The sequence below is a fragment of the Daucus carota genome, chromosome 8 (assembly GCF_001625215.2).
Source record: "Daucus carota subsp. sativus chromosome 8, DH1 v3.0, whole genome shotgun sequence".
Classification (NCBI taxonomy): Eukaryota; Viridiplantae; Streptophyta; class Magnoliopsida; order Apiales; family Apiaceae; genus Daucus; species Daucus carota.
Genome location: NC_030388.2, coordinates 31,383,560 through 31,402,124, shown reverse-complemented (window position 1 = coordinate 31,402,124; position 18,565 = coordinate 31,383,560). Strand labels below are relative to the sequence as shown.

General features: G+C 33.4%; 1 protein-coding gene and 2 long non-coding RNA genes across 3 annotated transcripts; all 3 read right to left on the bottom strand.

Annotated features, from left to right (window-relative positions):
• Positions 1 to 1,000: 1,000 nt before the first annotated feature.
• LOC108199571 (adenosylhomocysteinase) lies at positions 1,001 to 4,340 on the bottom strand. The gene is made up of 3 exons (XM_017367449.2): positions 3,922 to 4,340; positions 2,815 to 3,180; positions 1,001 to 1,945 (listed from the first exon to the last, which is right to left on the bottom strand). Exons 1-3 carry the CDS (start codon positions 4,264 to 4,266, stop codon positions 1,199 to 1,201), a joined length of 1,458 nt encoding a protein of 485 aa, XP_017222938.1. The 5' UTR covers positions 4,267 to 4,340; the 3' UTR covers positions 1,001 to 1,198.
• Positions 4,341 to 7,261: 2,921 nt separating this feature from the next.
• On the bottom strand, positions 7,262 to 10,591 carry LOC135148316 (uncharacterized). The gene is made up of 3 exons (XR_010286364.1): positions 10,402 to 10,591; positions 8,383 to 8,577; positions 7,262 to 7,521 (listed from the first exon to the last, which is right to left on the bottom strand). It is a non-coding gene; the product is annotated as an uncharacterized LOC135148316 (long non-coding RNA).
• Positions 10,592 to 13,603: 3,012 nt separating this feature from the next.
• LOC135148315 (uncharacterized) lies at positions 13,604 to 16,933 on the bottom strand. Its single transcript, XR_010286363.1, has 3 exons — positions 16,744 to 16,933; positions 14,725 to 14,919; positions 13,604 to 13,863 (listed from the first exon to the last, which is right to left on the bottom strand). It is a non-coding gene; the product is annotated as an uncharacterized LOC135148315 (long non-coding RNA).
• Between the last annotated feature and the right edge of the window lie 1,632 nt (positions 16,934 to 18,565).

Here is an 18,565-nt window from a genome sequence, read left to right as displayed (position 1 = left end):
CACAAACGGGTCAAGAAAAAGAGAAGCTAGAAGTAGAAGCCACTTCTGTTGCACAAACAGGCCCTATAATCGTTGGCTAAATTGGACCTGTAAGAGATTATGTAAAATTTGTTGAACCTGTAAGACATTATGCTTCAATGGTATTGACCATATTGGTTGGCTATAATTTAAAAATAGTATGTTATTAATATTTAGATTGTTATAAATAAAATATATCAGTTTAATATGGTAATAAATAATTGGTAATCAGCGGGAAGGATGAAAATAAATTGCGGGAGATGACGTGGAATTCACTGCAGATCTGTAGTGGTTCGACAAATATAACCATCCATAAGGGGATTGCTATAATTATATATAAAGGCTTCATATGGTTGGAGTGCGGTTTTTCATAGATATTGGCTATAATTTTTAATCATAGTAAGTCAACTAGACTTTTAGCTAAGGGTTTTTCGTAGTTGGAGATGCTCTTGAACAAGTTTTAGGATTAGAACTTCAAAATCTACAATTGTATTCCTGAAGTTTACGACCTCACCTGACCTCTATGATCTCTTTTCAAGTTATACTCCTATATCGTTTTTTCTAGAGGAAAAATATACACATATACATATACAGCCACTAGAGGAAAAATACTACAGCAAGGGAAGTAAAAGGGGCAACATGTTGCAGTTTGTGAAGTTCAAGTTATGAACTGTCACAAATAGAAGTGTAGGTATTGGACCAAGATTAAGAGTTGCCACAATTAACTCTTGTTTACAAGAAAAAGTCATTGATAAGTAGCTTACCAGCAACAGAAGCCCATTTGGAAAATTGCACGCTAAAATGACTGGATGGTATCATACAAGCATTTGCTCTTGAAAGTAAATGCAAGTCAAGAACAGCAAGCATAATTGCAAAAATGACTGCAAGATTAACCTCAGAACTGTAAACCAGACCGTAAGTTACATAACTGATTTTCGGAACTTTTTTACCAATGCTTAACATATAAATGGAGCACCGCATGTTACTAAAAAAACAGCCTTAATATAATTCAATATGATCTTCAACAAAGGCCAATCCTTTTCTTCCAACCAACTTGCCAAACTTTTTCGAACCGACATTGATATTTTAGCTGATAAAATTCTCAAAATAAAGCAGAGTAATAAAATTAAACAACCAGTTCATAAATTGGATCTCAAACCTAGCAAACAAACTTCCATGCTCAGTACCTATAGTGAGCAGGCTTGTAAGGACCCTCAACTGGAACACTGATGTAGTCAGCTTGATCCTTGGTGAGCTTAGTAAGCTTGGCACCAAGCTTTCCGAGATGGAGTGCTGCAACCTTCTCATCAAGGTGCTTGGGCAATACATACACTTTCTTCTCATACTTCCCGGAGCTCCTCTCGTTCCATAACTCCAGCTGGGCGATCACTTGATTGGTGAAAGAGCAAGACATCACGAAACTGGGGTGACCAGTAGCACAACCCAAGTTCATGAGACGTCCCTCAGCTAAGATAATGATGCCTCTGCCAGTGTCGGGAAAGACCCACCTGTCAGTCTGGGGCTTGATTGTGATTCTCTGCACACCAGGGAATGTCTCAAGGCCAAGCATGTCAATTTCATTGTCAAAATGACCAATGTTGCAGACAATGGCATTGTTTTTCATCTTCCTCATGTCATCAACCATAATGATGTCCTTGTTACCAGTGGTGGTGACAAAGATGTCAACCTCAGAGACAACATCCTTCAGGGGAAGAACTTGTAGCCCTTCCATGGTAGCTTGAAGAGCACAGATTGGATCGATCTCAGTAACAATCACACGAGCTCCAGCTTGCTTCATGGCTGCTGCACAACCCTTTCCCACATCTCCATATCCAGCAATAAGTGCAACCTTTCCAGCAATCATAACATCGGTGGCTCTCATCAAACCATCAGGAAGAGAGTGGCGGCATCCATACAAGTTATCAAACTGATCTCATGTCAAAGAATAACATATCAGGATTGTAGAGAATGTAAACTAGCATGAAAAAAATTAGAATAAAGCTCCATCTTTAGACATTTATAAGACTTAAACGGCTTGTGACACTCTTGCTTGCAATAAATTTAAGGACCAATAACATACTACTCTATTAAACTAGTCCTGTCAAATATAAGAAGTTGTCATAATAGCAGGGAATGTTGTCCAGCATATAAAAAAATCATTTTTTATGTTCATCGGCATGGAAGAACAAAAGGCAAATTACATAATTTTGTTTGCTCTAAACATGGGAATGTTATAGTTTGTTAGCCTAGAACTAGAATAACACTGAAATGGATCAATGTAATCACCTAAAAGAAACTTCAATACATAACGCACAGAAACAGAGGCTTTCATTCAACAAAAACAGCTTTTCTGGAAAGAACAAACTTATTAGCCATGTATATAGTGATGGTTTTCCAGTGAGCTCACAGATTTAATGATGAAATAGTTCACACTATAATGCATCTCACACACAAAATGAGAGATGTAACGTAATACTGTAACTAATATATCAGCCTTTAAGCCTCAGGAACTATTAACAATTTATCAATCTCAAGTCCAAACACCACAATAAACAAAAAATCACATGCAGATCCCCATATCTTAATCTAAATCAATCCCTTTAGCACACTTGCAGTACAATTATTAAATACTTGTAATGAAATATAATTCTATCCCAAATCATATAAACATGCGGCCAAGTAAAGCACTAATAAATCAATCCTATCAGATCCACCACACTACAATACATAAAACAATTCAATGCATACCACCAACATATACGTTCATATTAACAAGGAGTTCAATTCGAAACTCACCTTGCTCTTAGTAACAGAGTCGTTAACATTAATAGCTGGGAACAAAAGCGTCCCATTCTGCTGCATCTGATACAACCTCTTAACCCCAGTAGTCGTCTCCTCTGAAACCCCCACCAATCTCTCCTTCATCTTGTGATACTTCATCGGGTCACTCTTCAACCCATCCCTAATAATCCCCAGCACAATCTGAAACTCAGCATTATCCGTACTACTCGGGTCTGGAACCTTCCCAGTCTTCTTGTACTCTTCTTCCGCCTTCACACCCTCGTGAATCAACAATGTCGCATCACCACCATCATCCACGATCAAATCTGGCCCACCTCCTGGACCCCAGTCCAAGGCCCTCTCCGTACACCACCAGTACTCCTGTTAATTAATAAATAACACTCCATTAATTTTTTACAAACCCAAACTTAAAAGTAAATAATTATGCACAATTATCAACAATTTTTTTTAGTAAGGGCACAATTATCAACAATTGAATCTCAATAAATTGATAAATCATGGGTTTGTCCATGCTATGCACCAAATTCTATAAGTTTGGTGGATTTCTATTGGTGTGGTTGGTTAATTTGCAAAAGGGTCCACCATTATAAAGAAGCACGAGCCAATCAAAATCCACCAAACTTATAGAATTTGGTGCATGTGCCCATGGTCACATGCTAGAAAAACCGATAAATCATAACAAATTTATTAATTTTATTAAAATTATGAGCTAATATCTATGTTATGTTTGTCCAGAAAAGAAACATTATTAGATCTTTATAAATTAACAAATTACAATAAATTTATTACATAACAAATCGGGAGCTTGAATAACAAATTAAAATGTTATTAATCCTGAGCTTAAATAACATATAATAAATTTATTAAATAACAAATCGTGAGCTTAAATAACATATTAATATGTTATTAACAAGAGATAATTGTCATAAATTTATCAAATAATAAATTGAGCTAAGATAACATTTTATTAACAAACAGATATCGATAAATTAATAAATCATAATAAATCTATTCATTTATCGAGATCGTAAGCTAACATAACAGATTAACAGTATCAGCCGATATTATATGTCTATTTTTCGATTTATTCATTTATCGAACCTGCAGGGTCTCTCCCTTCCAAGCAAACACAGCAGCGCTATCTCTCGCAATAGCCGCCGCCGCGTGGTCCTGAGTCGAGAAAATGTTACACGAGCACCACCGCACTTCCGCGCCCAAAGCGGTCAGCGTCTCGATAAGCACGCCGGTCTGGATAGTCATGTGGAGTGAACCGGTGATTCTGGCGCCTTTGAACGGTTGAGACGGGCCGAACTCGGACCGGCACGACATCAGACCGGGCATCTCGACCTCGGCGAGCTCCAGCTCGAGCCGGCCGAAGTCGGCCAGGGATGTGTCCTTGACCTTGTATTCGCGACCGGCCGCGGTTTTTTCGACGGAGAGCGACATTTTCGGGGACTGAGATCTGTGTGTATAGTTGTAAGTATAGGTAGAGAGATTAGAGGAGGCACAAGAAATGGGGGAGACTGAGGAGGGGTTTTATAGTGGAGGAGATTTTAGATGGACGGCTGGGATTTGTTTAGGGTTTTAGGTGATTTGCTTTATCCGTGATTTTTATATTTACATTTATATATGTTTTTATAAAAATAATTTAATTACTTCTTGATTAATATTTATTTAGAAAAAATCATCGATGTAACAATTATATTCTGATTATTCTCTAGTTTATTTTTTTTAAAAAAATGATAAATTTAAATAAATCCTGAATCAACGGATCAGTAGTTTCGATTTTGATTTCTACAATTATATTTGTGTATGCTAATTTATAGTTTTATTTTTTGAGAATGAAGTTTTGATAAAAACTCGCAAGATTAATGTTAAGCTTTTCATATTTGCACGCACTTCAGAGAGATTTCCAAATAGTGAGATAAAGATAGGTCACAGATTGATAACAAGATTTGGGGAAAAAAATGAAATAAGATTATATTGGTTCGAGAAATCACGTGTTTCGTAAAGTGTCCGGATAAAATATTTAATTTAGAAAATTTAAGTCATTAATTCAAAATATTAATAGAATTATTATTATCATATAACCTTTTATCGTTAATATGATTATAATGTAATAACATAAAAATTATTATTCAATGAAGAACCCATCAAGTTGAAATTGGTTTCTCTTAAACAGAAGACATGTCAATTTGAAGTTGGTGAAAGTTCGTTGTTGGTGGAAAGTGGAAACTATTGAGTAAACACAAAGTGTTTCTATACATTGAATGTTAAGCTCATTACTAATGGTGTCCTATGTTTCAAGTTCACCGAAGTTCACCAACTCCAAAAGCATCAAACAAGGTGTTGGTGTGGTGGTAGAGCTCTTGTACCTCTTGCAAGCTGTTTTTGGCTTCTATTCTTCTCCATTTAATTAATTTAAACAAGAAGTCATTTTTTTTAACTTAACCCAAACAACCCCATGCTCATGACCCTTGGTCCCTTTTATTCATTTTTATGAATACTACCGCACCAACGAGGCCAGACTTCTGTAAACTTAGTGGGTGTTTGGCAGCTTCTGAATTTTAGGTTAAAAGTACTTATTTGTACCGTTTGTATAAGAGTCAAGAAGTACTTAAAAAAAGCTACGATTACTAACTTTTGTCTCATGGCTTCTACTTATTTTCCAAACACTTTTATCACTTATAAGTCTTAACTTGCTTCTAACTTCTATTTCATTTTTTTATTTTAAGCAATAAGCACTCATTTTAAGCTCACCCAAACGGCCCCTTAAAATTCTGATATTCGCAGTTTTTGCACTCAGTTTTCATCACAGGACAGCTTCTACTTTTGGCAAACTTATGTACTTTTACCCTATAGTTAAAAAATATTATTTTATATTTTCTTTTCCAAAATAAAATATGTAACTGAAATTTCAATCTACAAGATAATCAATTAAAAATAATAATTTTTATTATCCGATCAATCCACCTAAAAATATGTGTCAAAAATCACATTATTATACTCTAATATTTATTGATATGAGCGAGTCAAATCCATATATTGTTGCACAAAAAAGATAAATCCATCACTTGAAATCTTAAACTATTCACGTTTGGGGCACTAAATGAGCTCATATACTCCAAAACGACTCGACATTTGGCTGGAAAAGAACTCATTTCGGATCCTTTTTAATTTATTAATGAGTGAAAACTTGAACATAATATTATAGAATTTTTTTTGAAACTATAATAGATTTATTTATTGATGAGCTGAACATGATCATACAGTATAATTTGACTTGATTGAATCACCCTCCAGTGAAATTTTTACTTAATTATAACTTAAAACCAAATTTTTTGGTTATGTTATTACTGAAATTAATCCAAGAAAATAATATCTTCGTCATATAAATTATAGGTTATGCTATTATTTGACGAACAAGGAAAAAGATAAAAATACTATATGGATTAAAGATTTTCCGATTACTTTTTAATTTCAAATCCATTTGGGTCGAGACAATGACATATATGCAAGGCCGTGTAATTTAAAGATTGAACGGCCTGGGAATTACGATCAAATGGGCTTTGATTGACCCAGCCCAATATATTTTCTTTATCTATGTTCACTTTCAAAGATAAATAAACTGTTCTGCCAGAAATTAGAAAAAAAAAAAACAGTCCGTTTACAAATAAATGTTATTTGTGTCTTTTTTATGATTACAATTATCTACTTTGATCTTTCAAAATAATAAGTGCAATAATAAATTATTTGGCTTTATTTTTGATAAAAAAATTTTACTCATTTATCATACTTCATTCCGGTGTCGAGTCAAGCTTCGCGTATCTGGACTAATCCGGAGAACTGCTAACACACTCTGCTCAGCTAGTATGACAGTCTACTTATTTTTATGCTCCCGAGTGAAATCAAACCTATAATTTTGGAAAAACCAGCCATCATCTAACATCAGCGGCCTCCCTCCTCTCCTCCTCTCATCTAGGGTTTGTGCATTTTCAAGTAAACCAAGGGGCTTCCACTGGTTTTCTCCGGTGGAAAGCCCCAACCCCTTCATTTTTCCTTTATTCTCGTTAATTTCCTTTCAATAAAACCCAATCTTTTGGATGTTTGTGTGTTTCTCCTCTTGGAGTGTGTGTCTTGTCTCTCCTTTTGGAGTGTTTTGTTATGTTTTTGTCTGGTTGTGATTGGGTTCATTTGGTGTTGGATCTATTGAAAACGAGTTTATTGATATTTTTGGTGATCTGCAAAGACTGTATTTGTGACAGCCCGAGAATCCGGGGGTCTGGATTCTGACGTCACCACACAAAATCATTCTAAAACACTTTTGAAAACCTGTATTTTTGAGAAAGGTAATAAAATCAAAGGATTTAAAACCTGAAAACTTTAGTAAAAGATTTAAAAGAAAACACTTTAACCCCCTAAAAACAGGATCGCATCCAGGTTATAGTATTGAAATCAGAATCAACCACTATCAATAAACAATATCTTACAATCTCAGATCATCTTCGATGAGAAGAATTACTGTCAATCTATTCCAATTATGACTTACAACTGAATCTCATCAATACAATTCTATCTAGAACCAACCTTGACAATCTCCCTGGACATTCCACTTGTCCTCTGGATACTCTATACTCTGACTCCTCGCCTAGCCTTAGCCATACTCGCAATCTCAATCATGCAATTCATCTTTAAGCTTTTCTGAAATGGTTAAAAAGGAATAGCAAGGGTGAGCAACAATGCTCAGCAAGTGTATATAAGCAACAATAGTCCTGAAATATCTTATCAGGGTTCACAAGTTCAGGATATGTAATTGAAAACTTCACAATTCTTATCAGCAATTGAAATCAGAATTCAAACTTACAGAAGAATTGTCGAATTGGATTCATCACATTTTTTACTTAAAAACCAAAGGTTAGGCTGCTGATCAGTCACGCACTAACCCCGAACATGGCACACAGCCCTGTTCTCTATACTGGATCCAAGGCACACATTGGCCTATAATTGACCACGAATCTGGTCCACATATTTTATAAAAACTAATCCAATTCTAACAATTTAAATCAATAGACAGATCAATCAACAGAACAGAATCATAATCATTATCAACAACAGAAATATTCCAAACCAACTTTTAAGAATTATCCTTTTACAAATCAAAATTCAAGAAGTCCTTAACTATTCAGTATCCTCCATCATCTGCTAAGTTAACTAGCCTGACAATGGTGGGTTGAATAATCAAGAAGATCTCAATTCATTCTAAGTTCTAACTATCACTAAGCAACACATGCTTCAATGACAATCTGAACTTCGAATTAATTTGTAAAGCTGACATTTTTAAAATCTTGAGGACTGGAAAGAAGGATCAGAATACTTGTAATAGAAATTGAGGGTAATCAGGTGTTTGGCTTTTCAAAATTTAGAAGAAGAAAACAAGCATGGATTTCATTCTCAGAAGTAAGGGTTTATTTGAGAAGGGTTTCAGTATAAACAATATCATAATCTTGACAGAATAATCAGAGCATGCAATATATATATGAGGAAGGATTTAGGAAAACTTGCCTTAAATCCGATTCCAGTCTCATATCTCAATCTCATCTTTCCACTTTCACACTCTATGCATATCATAGTCTCTAGACCATCTTTGGCTATACTCTATTCGCCACACTGCTTCGTTTACTCGATTCGTTCCTTATTCGCTTTGTAACATCGTTTGACCTTCTGAACGTCTTCGATCGTATCCGTCTCGTCCAAACCCTTTACGAGAATAAGATACTACCATTATCACTAAATAATCTATTGATTCTTATCTTTACTTATCAACTCGGTAGCATAACCTATCGCATACACATATCACGTATATCGATACCCACTTATATAACTCTTTAAACTCATCAAATATCACTTAACACATGATCATGTTTTGACTCTACCATATAGTCTAATCATATTTCACATAACATATTATCAATTAAATATCATATAAATCTTATCGAAAATCCGACATCGTCTCGTCTATTTATTAGACTATCCACCTGTTATCCTATCTCAATCAACAATCAACCAACCAAATCCAATCACTATAATCCATATGCTTTTATCCGACATTTATCAAGACACGACACTATGTCATTTAATCATTTATCACATGTATGTAATACTAGAACAACCAGATAGTCCATGAAATCATCAATTAATAGCAATTAGATCACATATAATCATATTCTATACATTTAACAACAACTATTCACATTCTATACTCCATCATATTATTATGTCACATTAAAATAGACTTTATAAGCTTTAATCTCTTTTTCGTTTCACTCGATTCTGAATTACCGATCAAAAGTTATGCTGAAAACCGTTTCCGACTCCACTTTCGACACATGTAATACAGCACACCGATAACAGACAACATATACACATTAGGTTTCCCCTCCCAATTGATGCTAAATCAAGTTTTAGGTTCAAAATGATTTTTCGGGAATTTTCTGGAATTTCTAGACATTTTTCGGAATTAAAACAGGTAAAAGAATCCATTCTTGAATAAATAATCAAATCCGATTGCTCAAGATCGGATCCAAAATCATTTGAAATCAATTAACGAGCCTCGAACATATTTTAGAAAAATAATTCAAAGCTCGAAACTATTTTTCAGAATTTTTAAATCAAAAGGAACAATTAAATCTAATTAATTAATCAATTAAAATCAATTAATAATTAACTAAATTAATTAATCAATTAATATTTAAATTAATTGACCAATTAAAATAATTAATTACTAATTAAAATTAATTAAAAAACTAATTTAGATTTATTTTTGAATAAAGAAATAATTAAAAACTATTTTTGGAATTTAAAATAATTAAATAAAACAATTTTTGAAAATTAAATCAAAAGGTTTATTTTGTAAACTTTTGAAAGTTTTCGGCCAGGGTTTAAAGTGTAACTTTCAGAAGTTTCAGGGGGGTGTTTTGTAAGATTCAAAACTTGGGTACAACAACTTCACCACCTTCATAACTTCGGTGACCAAACAGCAATAAGCCGCCGGCCACCTTCTACACTTGCCGGAAAACGTTTCCCGGCGTCCTCTAGTCACCATAAACTCCAGAATTCATGCCCACACTACAAGCAACACCTCTACAAACTCAGAATCACCAAAAGCCATAAGAAATGGCCGCAAAAGCTTCGAAAAGAAGCTCGCCGCCGTTGAGTTTTAAAACTCCGGCGAGCCTCAATTAGACATCCCACACACAAACTAATCATGTGTACAGACTCTTTGCATCGAGACCAACACACTGGTATCATCCTTTTTAGCCCAGATTTCATAAAATAAAAACCCCCAATTTTCAATTGAAAACATTCAAGAACACCTCAAGAACATCCAAGAACACATCTCAAGAATCAAACCCTTATTTCTATATGTTACGGAAGTCAAAAATCGACATATAATATATGAAAACGAATGGCAGGAGATGCTCTACAACATGGAATCATCAAATCAATCAAACAACATCATTTACGAAAATTCATCTTTTGAAATAATATAATTCGAATTTAAAAAGCTTATTTAGCGAAAACCTGTCGATTCAGCGCTGATATTGATGACTACAATAGATTCTACGCGTCAAGAGCTTCGTTTTGACTATTTATACGCCTCCATCGGATTCCAATAACGCCTTCAAATCCTCGTTTGAATATGAAGAACACGAAGAACACCCGTTCGTCTTCTCTCGGTATTCGTGCAGAGAAACTGACGAAATGATTGTACGTGCGAAATAAACTGGTAAAGGATATTTATAGAAGAAGATAAGAGAATATTCCTTGAATATGCTTTGGAATATTCCCTGAATATGCTTTGGAATATTCCTGGAATATGCTTCACGCATTACGAGACAACCAGATAATTATTAACTTTAAAAATATTAATAAAACCGTACCGGATCATTTACGGGGCAAACCGTACTCCGGATTGAAAAAGTTAAAACACGAGAAATGCTCAGAATGTTCCAAATAGCTTAATGGCGAAATTTTCCCGAACGCCCACGGGGTTCAAAATGCTGAATAACTATTTAAATATAAATAATCATTAAACGAAATTAAATTCACAAATCGATTATAAAATCACGTATCAATCCAAAAATCGATATGAACATATCCAATTAAACTATATTTTATCCTGATCATATAGAAATTTAAATATCTCAAATCCGAACACATATGAGCAGTCAATTCAATAAACCAGATAACACAAGTTTTACAAATATTCATATAAATATCACATACTATTCACAAATTATCAGGAAAATACCCAAATGTTCCATATTTTATTCTGAGAATATAAAAATTGAAAACTCGTGATTGCAACATATATAAGCAATCAAAATAGAAAACTAGTTATCAAATAATTTACCAAATATTCAAATAATATTCGTAAGTAACCATAACTGGTTACACGACCATTACACACGTAACACTTAATCATGTAATACATATATTCACATATCAACCATCTAACTTTTACATGACAAACCTCTGTATTTTCAGAAATAATATTTGAAATAAGTTTTGAAAGGATATTCATATATCCATATATAAATCATTTGAAAATATCTAAATAACACATGACTCATTCTGATAATATCAATAATTAAACCCACAGTTCTAGCACGTATAAATACCAATTACAGAAAATCAATTTACACCAAAATTCATACAATATTCACATTAAATTATCATAACTAACTAAACTCACAATTCCACATGCAACACTTAGCCATGTAACAATAGCAATCTTTTAAATCTTTAAAATCAATTATATAAAATATAATTTTGAAAAGACAACCCTGTATTGATAAAACAATAACCCGGAATTTAAATATACAATTTTGAAAACACATTAAACTAGAATAACATATTAAACTTTATTCCTCTCTTTCTAAGAAAATTACTTTTATAAAGATAAACAATTTTTTTTTTTTTTTTGAAAAATCCGGGTCGCTAAAATAAACGAAATCACAACAGAAGAATGCATCTTCCGTCTTTAACCTTATAATTCACTTCACAATTATACTCATATTACACAGACCGTTCATCTTATCAGAAGAAATCAATTAAAGCCAATAGTAATATTCAAAAAATTTTATTTCTATATTAATAAACTAATTCTGAAAATCTGGGATGTTACATTCTACCCCCCTTATAAGGATTCTGTCCTCAGAATCCGCGAAGAGAACGAAAATGTACATCCTTCGTACTATCATCCTCCCACCTTCGTTCGACCTTGGCATACCTTTGACTTTGAAACAAATAAGAGTATTAAAACCTTCACCATTACAGAGCTCAGTTCTTAGATTCAATCTTTAAGAACTTAGAATGGAACAAAAATGTTTTCAAATTAGGTCATGTTTGAATAAGAGAGTGACTGAGAGATCAATATGATCAAATGAACTTAATGTTGCGTGCCCATATTAGACACTACTAAAGGTTGTTAACCTTCTTGTAATCACAACACACACAAGTGATGGCGTCCCATCCAACTCCTATCACACAGACAGGTATACCTTGTGTCCCCTATAAATAGGGTTGTTCATCCCAATCATGTGGAAGAAATACCAAGGAATCTCAAAGAATACCAAAGAATATCAAGAGATATCAAGGTATATCAAAGAATATCAAGGAATATCAAGAAATATCATTGTCTTCTCACAATAACCTTTATCACACACCAAGAATCAATACCAATATCAATGATCAATACCAATGTTTTCTCGTCATTCGAGAAATAAGAAATCTCATTTATCAAAACTTTTGTAGAAAAGATATCCCAATAAGGACTTAATGATGATGGGGAGAATTAAAATAAGTTTTTATTGAAGAAAGATATTGCCAAGGTCTTCTCAAATTCTTGCTCTGCTCCCATAAGCTGTTGTTCAAGGTATGTCCTCTTCTCGACGTTCTCGCTCGTGATAGCTTCGTAAGATCCCTTGTAGACATTATTATCGTTCGCAATGAAGTTGGCTCATCTTGATATCAGAAGAAATCCCGGTTAGCTTGAAGGGTCGTCGTTAAGACTAACGTTCTATCTCACTCACAATATTACTTCTGATAACTAGACTCAATTCCACATACTCTCTATCATTCACATCACATCTATCTACAAAACTCTCTTTCTAATTCACAATATCTCATATTCCACACCCATTCTTCTACATCTCAATTCAAACGATAAACCACTTTCAAATATGTAACATGGTCAAAATATTTTGAACCATGCATCTTTATCATTCTTCACTCAATCATTCACTATCAACACTCTTTTGACTAGGTCTAACTCTGACCCTTATCACAACTCACTATCTCACTCAATCCCCATACTAGAAACCAAGTATCTAGACTTAGGAACCATGATCCATCTAAACATGCACCCTCAACTTAATTTAACTATCTAGATTCTATTCCGATTACCTCTCTAGACTATCCCCAGACAGTCTCACAATACCTCTATATGAGGTCACTGAACACTTCTTCTCTAGAAACTTATAATGACAACCTATATTCTAATTCCAATAACTCATAACCTGTTGCTCTGATACCAACTGTGACAGCCCGAGAATCCGGGGGTCTGGATTCTGACGTCACCACACAAAATCATTCTAAAACACTTTTGAAAACCTGTATTTTTGAGAAAGGTAATAAAATCAAAGGATTTAAAACCTGAAAACTTTAGTAAAAGATTTAAAAGAAAACACTTTAACCCCCTAAAAACAGGATCGCATCCAGGTTATAGTATTGAAATCAGAATCAACCACTATCAATAAACAATATCTTACAATCTCAGATCATCTTCGATGAGAAGAATTACTGTCAATCTATTCCAATTATGACTTACAACTGAATCTCATCAATACAATTCTATCTAGAACCAACCTTGACAATCTCCCTGGACATTCCACTTGTCCTCTGGATACTCTATACTCTGACTCCTCGCCTAGCCTTAGCCATACTCGCAATCTCAATCATGCAATTCATCTTTAAGCTTTTCTGAAATGGTTAAAAAGGAATAGCAAGGGTGAGCAACAATGCTCAGCAAGTGTATATAAGCAACAATAGTCCTGAAATATCTTATCAGGGTTCACAAGTTCAGGATATGTAATTGAAAACTTCACAATTCTTATCAGCAATTGAAATCAGAATTCAAACTTACAGAAGAATTGTCGAATTGGATTCATCACATTTTTTACTTAAAAACCAAAGGTTAGGCTGCTGATCAGTCACGCACTAACCCCGAACATGGCACACAGCCCTGTTCTCTATACTGGATCCAAGGCACACATTGGCCTATAATTGACCACGAATCTGGTCCACATATTTTATAAAAACTAATCCAATTCTAACAATTTAAATCAATAGACAGATCAATCAACAGAACAGAATCATAATCATTATCAACAACAGAAATATTCCAAACCAACTTTTAAGAATTATCCTTTTACAAATCAAAATTCAAGAAGTCCTTAACTATTCAGTATCCTCCATCATCTGCTAAGTTAACTAGCCTGACAATGGTGGGTTGAATAATCAAGAAGATCTCAATTCATTCTAAGTTCTAACTATCACTAAGCAACACATGCTTCAATGACAATCTGAACTTCGAATTAATTTGTAAAGCTGACATTTTTAAAATCTTGAGGACTGGAAAGAAGGATCAGAATACTTGTAATAGAAATTGAGGGTAATCAGGTGTTTGGCTTTTCAAAATTTAGAAGAAGAAAACAAGCATGGATTTCATTCTCAGAAGTAAGGGTTTATTTGAGAAGGGTTTCAGTATAAACAATATCATAATCTTGACAGAATAATCAGAGCATGCAATATATATATGAGGAAGGATTTAGGAAAACTTGCCTTAAATCCGATTCCAGTCTCATATCTCAATCTCATCTTTCCACTTTCACACTCTATGCATATCATAGTCTCTAGACCATCTTTGGCTATACTCTATTCGCCACACTGCTTCGTTTACTCGATTCGTTCCTTATTCGCTTTGTAACATCGTTTGACCTTCTGAACGTCTTCGATCGTATCCGTCTCGTCCAAACCCTTTACGAGAATAAGATACTACCATTATCACTAAATAATCTATTGATTCTTATCTTTACTTATCAACTCGGTAGCATAACCTATCGCATACACATATCACGTATATCGATACCCACTTATATAACTCTTTAAACTCATCAAATATCACTTAACACATGATCATGTTTTGACTCTACCATATAGTCTAATCATATTTCACATAACATATTATCAATTAAATATCATATAAATCTTATCGAAAATCCGACATCGTCTCGTCTATTTATTAGACTATCCACCTGTTATCCTATCTCAATCAACAATCAACCAACCAAATCCAATCACTATAATCCATATGCTTTTATCCGACATTTATCAAGACACGACACTATGTCATTTAATCATTTATCACATGTATGTAATACTAGAACAACCAGATAGTCCATGAAATCATCAATTAATAGCAATTAGATCACATATAATCATATTCTATACATTTAACAACAACTATTCACATTCTATACTCCATCATATTATTATGTCACATTAAAATAGACTTTATAAGCTTTAATCTCTTTTTCGTTTCACTCGATTCTGAATTACCGATCAAAAGTTATGCTGAAAACCGTTTCCGACTCCACTTTCGACACATGTAATACAGCACACCGATAACAGACAACATATACACATTAGGTTTCCCCTCCCAATTGATGCTAAATCAAGTTTTAGGTTCAAAATGATTTTTCGGGAATTTTCTGGAATTTCTAGACATTTTTCGGAATTAAAACAGGTAAAAGAATCCATTCTTGAATAAATAATCAAATCCGATTGCTCAAGATCGGATCCAAAATCATTTGAAATCAATTAACGAGCCTCGAACATATTTTAGAAAAATAATTCAAAGCTCGAAACTATTTTTCAGAATTTTTAAATCAAAAGGAACAATTAAATCTAATTAATTAATCAATTAAAATCAATTAATAATTAACTAAATTAATTAATCAATTAATATTTAAATTAATTGACCAATTAAAATAATTAATTACTAATTAAAATTAATTAAAAAACTAATTTAGATTTATTTTTGAATAAAGAAATAATTAAAAACTATTTTTGGAATTTAAAATAATTAAATAAAACAATTTTTGAAAATTAAATCAAAAGGTTTATTTTGTAAACTTTTGAAAGTTTTCGGCCAGGGTTTAAAGTGTAACTTTCAGAAGTTTCAGGGGGGTGTTTTGTAAGATTCAAAACTTGGGTACAACAACTTCACCACCTTCATAACTTCGGTGACCAAACAGCAATAAGCCGCCGGCCACCTTCTACACTTGCCGGAAAACGTTTCCCGGCGTCCTCTAGTCACCATAAACTCCAGAATTCATGCCCACACTACAAGCAACACCTCTACAAACTCAGAATCACCAAAAGCCATAAGAAATGGCCGCAAAAGCTTCGAAAAGAAGCTCGCCGCCGTTGAGTTTTAAAACTCCGGCGAGCCTCAATTAGACATCCCACACACAAACTAATCATGTGTACAGACTCTTTGCATCGAGACCAACACACTGGTATCATCCTTTTTAGCCCAGATTTCATAAAATAAAAACCCCCAATTTTCAATTGAAAACATTCAAGAACACCTCAAGAACATCCAAGAACACATCTCAAGAATCAAACCCTTATTTCTATATGTTACGGAAGTCAAAAATCGACATATAATATATGAAAACGAATGGCAGGAGATGCTCTACAACATGGAATCATCAAATCAATCAAACAACATCATTTACGAAAATTCATCTTTTGAAATAATATAATTCGAATTTAAAAAGCTTATTTAGCGAAAACCTGTCGATTCAGCGCTGATATTGATGACTACAATAGATTCTACGCGTCAAGAGCTTCGTTTTGACTATTTATACGCCTCCATCGGATTCCAATAACGCCTTCAAATCCTCGTTTGAATATGAAGAACACGAAGAACACCCGTTCGTCTTCTCTCGGTATTCGTGCAGAGAAACTGACGAAATGATTGTACGTGCGAAATAAACTGGTAAAGGATATTTATAGAAGAAGATAAGAGAATATTCCTTGAATATGCTTTGGAATATTCCCTGAATATGCTTTGGAATATTCCTGGAATATGCTTCACGCATTACGAGACAACCAGATAATTATTAACTTTAAAAATATTAATAAAACCGTACCGGATCATTTACGGGGCAAACCGTACTCCGGATTGAAAAAGTTAAAACACGAGAAATGCTCAGAATGTTCCAAATAGCTTAATGGCGAAATTTTCCCGAACGCCCACGGGGTTCAAAATGCTGAATAACTATTTAAATATAAATAATCATTAAACGAAATTAAATTCACAAATCGATTATAAAATCACGTATCAATCCAAAAATCGATATGAACATATCCAATTAAACTATATTTTATCCTGATCATATAGAAATTTAAATATCTCAAATCCGAACACATATGAGCAGTCAATTCAATAAACCAGATAACACAAGTTTTACAAATATTCATATAAATATCACATACTATTCACAAATTATCAGGAAAATACCCAAATGTTCCATATTTTATTCTGAGAATATAAAAATTGAAAACTCGTGATTGCAACATATATAAGCAATCAAAATAGAAAACTAGTTATCAAATAATTTACCAAATATTCAAATAATATTCGTAAGTAACCATAACTGGTTACACGACCATTACACACGTAACACTTAATCATGTAATACATATATTCACATATCAACCATCTAACTTTTACATGACAAACCTCTGTATTTTCAGAAATAATATTTGAAATAAGTTTTGAAAGGATATTCATATATCCATATATAAATCATTTGAAAATATCTAAATAACACATGACTCATTCTGATAATATCAATAATTAAACCCACAGTTCTAGCACGTATAAATACCAATTACAGAAAATCAATTTACACCAAAATTCATACAATATTCACATTAAATTATCATAACTAACTAAACTCACAATTCCACATGCAACACTTAGCCATGTAACAATAGCAATCTTTTAAATCTTTAAAATCAATTATATAAAATATAATTTTGAAAAGACAACCCTGTATTGATAAAACAATAACCCGGAATTTAAATATACAATTTTGAAAACACATTAAACTAGAATAACATATTAAACTTTATTCCTCTCTTTCTAAGAAAATTACTTTTATAAAGATAAACAATTTTTTTTTTTTTTTTTGAAAAATCCGGGTCGCTAAAATAAACGAAATCACAACAGAAGAATGCATCTTCCGTCTTTAACCTTATAATTCACTTCACAATTATACTCATATTACACAGACCGTTCATCTTATCAGAAGAAATCAATTAAAGCCAATAGTAATATTCAAAAAATTTTATTTCTATATTAATAAACTAATTCTGAAAATCTGGGATGTTACAGTATTGATTCTGAGACGGTGGTGATTATTGCAAGAGCTCACCTTTCACAATCAAAGATTGTTCATTCTTCACGGGGTTACACTTTCGGCATGTCTATAGCTGGTATCCGGCATGTAGATAGCTGGGGTGCCTTTGGCATGTCTATAGCTGGTGTCCGGCATGTAGATAGCTGTGGTGCCGTTTCTCCAATCCCAATTCATACGATTGTTGTTTT

Excerpts from the sequence above, each read along its gene's own strand:
- LOC108199571 (XM_017367449.2), bottom strand. The coding sequence starts at position 4,266 with ATGTCGCTCTCCGTCGAAAAAACCGCGGCCGGTCGCGAATACAAGGTC. Across the intron at positions 3,181-3,921 it reads GGAAGGGAGAGACCCTGCAG|GAGTACTGGTGGTGTACGGA; the intron begins GTTCGATAAATG and ends ATTAATTAACAG. Across the intron at positions 1,946-2,814 it reads ACTCTGTTACTAAGAGCAAG|TTTGATAACTTGTATGGATG; the intron begins GTGAGTTTCGAA and ends ACATGAGATCAG.